This window comes from Bidens hawaiensis, unplaced genomic scaffold (genome assembly GCF_021521415.1).
Source record: "Bidens hawaiensis isolate Kalapana, Puna unplaced genomic scaffold, B.hawaiensis_p1.1 tig00001143_1, whole genome shotgun sequence".
Taxonomy (NCBI): Eukaryota; Viridiplantae; Streptophyta; class Magnoliopsida; order Asterales; family Asteraceae; genus Bidens; species Bidens hawaiensis.
In genome coordinates, this window is record NW_027491065.1 from 1,822,868 (window position 1) to 1,829,359 (window position 6,492).

General features: G+C 32.3%; 1 protein-coding gene across 1 annotated transcript; it reads right to left on the minus strand.

Moving 5' to 3' along the window:
* Positions 1-713: 713 nt before the first annotated feature.
* On the minus strand, positions 714-4,315 carry LOC143560433 (protein SCO1 homolog 1, mitochondrial-like). The gene is made up of 7 exons (XM_077048738.1): positions 4,181-4,315; positions 3,983-4,117; positions 3,816-3,906; positions 1,660-1,872; positions 1,324-1,413; positions 1,100-1,232; positions 714-973 (listed from the first exon to the last, which is right to left on the minus strand). The coding sequence occupies exons 1-7, from the start codon at positions 4,313-4,315 to the stop codon at positions 856-858; spliced, it is 915 nt and encodes a 304-aa protein (XP_076904853.1). The 3' UTR covers positions 714-855.
* Positions 4,316-6,492: the final 2,177 nt, after the last annotated feature.

Genomic DNA, 6,492 nt, shown 5'->3' on the forward strand with positions numbered 1-6,492 from the left:
GGTTCCAAAATATTGGGTTCAAACCGGTTTTAGCTAAAAAAAAAACTCCAAACCGGTCCTAACCGGGTGGTTTATAACTACAAACCGGTTTTTTAATATCAGGTTCAAACCGGTGTTCCTGTTATGCTCCTTAGAAATCTTAACCAGAAAGAAGGCTTATGTAACGATACTCGACTACAAATTATATCTTTAGGTACCCATATAGTTGAAGCAAAAATTATTTCTGGAACTAACATTGGACACAGAGTTTTGATCCATAGATCACCACTGACTCCAACAGACAACAAAATAACATATAAGTTTCAAAGACGGCAGTTTCCCTTTGCAGTATGTTTTGCGATGACCATAAACAAAAGCCAAGGTCAATCATTATCTAGGGTTAGTTTGTACTTGAAAGAACCCGTGTTCTCACATGGACAGCTATATGCCGCCTTATCAAGAGTTACAAGCATGTGTGGGCTAAAGATTCTATTTCTTGATAAATAAGGTAATTTGACCAATACAACCACAAATGTAGTGTATAAGGAAAATTTTTCTTATTTGTTAAATAGTTGCATAATATTTATTTTGTAATTTCTGTAATTTTAATGTAAGCTGTAATTGTACTAATAATATATGATAATTGTTTATGTGTTATTGATTGTATTTTGCTTAATGTTTAAATATTATAATTTTTATTAATTCCCCGTGTAATACATGGGTTTATTATATAACTCATTCATCCCGATCAATAACTAACAATAAGATCCTTTTAAAAATGCTAGCCTTTGTATAATAAGAAAGACCAAAGTTTTAAAAACTCATCGGATGAAAAACGCATAACAAAAGGGACACATCAAAAGGATAACACTAACATTAAGCTTTAGCCTTCTTGTACTGCTTGATTTCATTAATAATTCCATCCGTAAGAGCATCAACATCATTATTCTTCCCAAAAAACTTCACAAACTCCATGTTCGGATCCATCAAGTACCTAAATAACATACAACGAACCTAGTAAGACTTAACAATCTCAACTCTTTTACTCATCAACGGGTTGGTTTAGTTTAGCTTTTCTCTCTAACGGGCTTAGATGGGCGAATATTAAAGCTATACTCACATGATTATCGAGTGATCAACGAGGTAATCCGACCCTTCCTCCTCTGTTTTCATATAGTAAACCCGATAAGCACGAGCAGCCTTTTTTATCTCCTCTGGATCACCCGTTAGTCCAATCAACTTCGGGTGGAACTCTGTAACATAAAAAGAAAAACGTATGCAACTTATGAAATTCAATAATAAGTTCACACATGCAGTTTTAATATTAAAAACCAGTCTTCATACCTTTCACATAATCATGAACTTGCTCTACTGTGTCCCTCTCGGGATCAACTGAGATAAAAACCGGTACTATCTCTAAGCCTGCCTTTGCCTCTGCAAATACGCAAATGCATACACATATATGAGTGTGTGTGTGTGTGTGTTCACAAATTAAATTATTATCTGAAAAAAGCATATAAATGGTGCCCAAAAGTGCATTTTTAAAGCATAAAACCTCAGAATCATAATATATTCAAAAATAAGATTAGAATTCAAGTAAAGTATATGAGCTTGTAATCATTTTTGACACACTTATTATATATTAAAATCAAATCTGATCAGTAAATAGTACGAACATACTTATTTTGTCGATTGCAGCAGCAAGCTTTATAAGCTCATCCGGGCAGATATCAGGGCAGTGAGTAAAACCAAAATATATCAAGGTCCATTTGCCCTTGAAGTCTTTTTCAGTAACAGATTTCCCATTATCGTCAACAAGATTGAATGGACCACCAATGGCTGCTTTACCAGCAGAAGGTCCTTGCTTTACTACAGTTGAAGCAGTATTTATTTCTGCAGCAATACACGTACTAATTGTTATAACCACAACTGCATAATAGTATGGCTGAATAATCTAAGGAAACAAATCAACAATGAGTTCAAAAGAAGTTTAATAATAACAAGATTCATGCTTATTTGTTCATATTTTGCACTTCCAGGAAGATTGCAGCATCTTTTTCCTAAGATTTTCTAGCTTAAGTTTACATATACTAATTGTGATAACTACAGTGACTATTCATATTAGTTATTCTTTTCATATATTAAACAAAAAAAAAAACCATAATGTGATTACTACAGTAACTATTCATATTAGTTATTCTTTTCATATATTAAAAAAAACCATTTAAAATTAGTTAAATCATGTCTCTTTTAAGTCAAAATTTAAACTTTTTTTGGTTGCCCAATAAAATCATAAACTGAAAAAATATTCATTCCCACAGTTAAGGCAAGTCTTAAATATCAATATCATAAATCTGGGAGTTTTGATTTCAAATATATGGAGAGACACTTTATTTTCAACAGTGTGCAACCACAAATAAAGCAGACCGTCAAAAGTACCTTTAGTAGTAACATTTACGACTAAAATTGTTGTCAAAATAGCATTGATTAAAGAGCCAACAAGAATTTGTTGACTGAAACACGTTTAGAGGACTATTAACAGAAATAAAATTCAAGGCCCGATTGTATATTAGTACTAAGATCGAAAAAAAACCATGTAACAAAGTTACTTTTAGACTTTACAGAAAAAAGTAATTTGACACAAGTGGATAAGGGACCAATAGAAGTGCTTAAGATAGTTAACGTTCACACACACACAAGCATACAAATTCCACCTATATTTAATCTAATTACAAAAGCATGTTAAAATCAGAAGAACAGAGCTATAGATTCAATCCTGTCAACACTTATTTGTTAGACTTAATTGGATCAAGCTACTCAAAAAACACAACCGATTTGTGATTAAAGCTCACAACCATGAATCTTTGATTATTATTATTGATGATTGAACCACGCAATAAGCTCCATACAACTATCTATAATAACACATGACCCAAACCTATCCTAATTCAAACTCCTAATAATACTAATTAATTAACAAATTCTATACTCTTTCTAATTCAAACAAATTATCTCTTCTCCTTCTTGAACACCAACTTTTATATGTGAACCAAAACAACTTTTCAACTTCTCGGTTCACTAATTCAGCCCCTTATCAAGATAACCATCATCATTCTCCGCATTAGTCTTGATAAGGGGCTGAATTACTAAACTGAAAAGTTGACGGTTGTATTGGTTTACATGTAAAAGTTGGTGATCAAGAAAGAGAAATCATGATCTGGTTGCATAGATATAGAATATAGAATTTGTCTATTAAACTATTTGGTATTATTAGGATTTTAAGTTAGGATGGGCTTGAGTCATATGCTACTTGGAGGACACAGGTTGAAATCTTAAGGCTCACTTCCGCACTTGAGCAAACCAATAAACAAAATACTTATATCAACTGCCACATTTACAGAAAAACATGTTATACAGTGCATCTTTAATTCAATGGACAATGTATGTATTGTTCTACAAAGAAGCCAAGTAATAAAGAAGTGCTTTCTTGAGACTTTGTTCTTTATTGTTGAGTCAAATATGCAACCAAATAAAGCACTTACTGAGTGAGACAAAACCTACAAACACATAATCTACTTTGAACATTAAAAGTCCGAAACCAACAATCAGATATTCAAGGAGTCACAATGCAGGCTGGAATTGACCCTTCAGCCAACAAGTTTAAGTTTAAGAAAACGGATAACATGATAATAAACTCGGGTCGGGTCGGGTCCAATAGGTAAGCTACATATATAGTGACATGTGACATACTAATATGCTGGTAAGTAAGTGTACTCTAATCATCAGCATAATGCTCCCAGAACTATGCACATACCCTACTCACCATAGTTATCTACCTTCGATATGGCGCTTCTTTTCCTGATCATAATAAAAGACAACCCCTGCTCCAGTCACAATCAGCAACAGAAAGCTCAACCAAGAAATCGGCTGCAAATCATCACAGTACAACCATGCTCAATTAATTAATTAAAAGCCCAAAATATGGGAATTGTTTGTTTATTACCCCGCCTCGAACAGACTTTCCTTGTTCGGACTGCTTGCCCTTATCATCTGACACGGTGGTGGTTTCTTTGGAAGGTGAGTCAGTGCTGGTTCCAGTGGATAGAAACCTGGGGAGGCTTGTGAATGATCCGAAACCCTGAAATATAACGAATATGATTATTATCCCAAGGAAGGAAGCGTTTTAAGCCAGAGGACGAACCGATTGAATGGGAGGTCGGTGGAGAGGTGAATCGGGGATTTGAGGTGCTAGACGAGATGCGGCGTAAGTGGAGAAGACACGGTAAGCGCGACGGAGATGAGAAGTTTTAGATAGCACGGCGACGGCGGCGGACATGACTGCCGTTGGTGCTGCTACGAAGGTCTGCTTTTCTTCTATTGTCGATCCACAAATTCATGTATGCGCCCCTTTTGCTTTATTTTTTAGTAATAGTCATGAAAACAAAAAACCAACATTTCAATTTTTTATTATTATTAATTTTTTTTCCTTAACAAATTTGAACAGAATTATAATTTTTTTGCTTTTTTTTACTTGATACTACGAGAGGAAAGATTAAAACGAATTATTAACGTTTTAAATTGAGCATAGAGTTTGTTCGATGTTCACCTTTTCATTTCTGTTTTATATAATTTAACTAGCTTTTATTCCTATATTACAGGGTTAGCTTTACTTTTTTCGTTTTTAATATTCATTTTTTTAGATTTTAATTTTATTTGTTATAATGAATTTAATAATATACATAGGATTTGAGGATAAAAGAGTTTAAAGGAGATGTTATAACTCGGTTTAAAAGTTATTTGCATTTGGTAAGATCCATAACCCGATTATTCTTTACAACTATAAAGTTGTTTCTTGTTTATAAATAATAAATATATATTTTTAAATTGGATATTTATTTTTTAGTATATAATATTTGGTGAGATTGATTTTTAATTTAATGAAATGTTATAACCTGTTTAAGGGCTATCTGGGTTTGGTGAGACTCATACCCGTGAATTTGGATCAAATGCATGGAATACCTCCATTTAAAAATAAAAGAATCTGATGGCTTGAGAGAATGTAGAGAGCAACCAAAGAGATTTTAAAAGTTTCGTTTATATATATTTAAGATTTAAGAGAAGTTGATAATAAAATAAATAAAAAATAATATGATAAAAATGCATTTTCATGGATAACGTAAGTCAAAATAGCAATAAAAAACAAAAATTATATAAAATAGTTTATATAAATTTAAAATCATTTAGAATTTATAAACAAATGAGTTTTATCACAATTATAATATGATTTGTTAAATAATGTTTTTATGTTTTGTCCAATCATGATATTGATCAGGGTAGAAGTCCTAAACAAAGATATCAATAAAATTGTGTTTATAAGTACCTTAGCGAGCAGGGAATCGAGTCTAAGAAGGTTAGGTGTTGTTTGTTTTTTAAAAGGTAAAATGTCTGTAGTCTGCAGACCAAATCTACAGACATCTGTGGAAGAAGAGGTAGACCAAGCATCTGTAGTATGCAAGAAAAAGACTGTTTGTTTTTTTAACGTCTGCAGAATGCTATAATAAACAGAAATTAAAATAAACCGATTCATTATACCTAACTTTTCTACAAACTTTCTTCAACCAAAAATTAATAATAATCAAACACATCTTCCTATCCTATTAAAGTGTCACACCCCAACCTAAGGCGGAAATGCCGGGGCGTGATCCGATTGCTCACAGCTCGAATATACTATCATAATGTAAATGTGACAATATCTATTTAATTATTTTATTTCAAAAGTGCAAACAATATTCAATACAACAATACAATTCAAATACATATACACAATCATTTAAATTCAAGTTTTTCCTTCAATGTAACTCTAAGGTCTTTCTAAGTGTCCATACTTCAACTTCAAGCAACCTGCATATGCGTAGAAAATGGAGTTTTGTCAACAAACATGTTGATTGAGTTTATCAAGTTTTGACACCAAAAATAATGTTAATATAATAAATAAGCAAAACGTAATAAATACGATAATGAAATCAAACTATAAGCAAATAAGTTGTCGACTAAACCATTGCCAAGCGAATCGGGCGCCGGTAAATCAACCATGAGCAAATAAATAGAATAAAACCGTTGCCAAGCGATTCGGGCAGTGGTCAATGAGAACCCTCTCCGATTGCATGCAAAGACAAATAAGCACATAACAAGTAGATTTGATTAATCACACACAATTACACGTTTGTTATTTTTGATATATATGTATAAATATGTATATATATAGTATGATATACGTATATGTACCCAAAATGTTTTAGAAAACTGAGTAAAATAGGGGAATGATAAAACTCACATGATTGAATAAGCCAAACGGGAATGTTTACGTCAAGAAAGTGGAAATCACGCTCTTTGAGAATTATCAACAATAATCCTAATATAATATTATGAACGGATTATAAATGATGTAATACGTATAACGAATTTAGGATTTCGATGTGGATTGAGTTACAATTATGATTGGTATGTTATAGA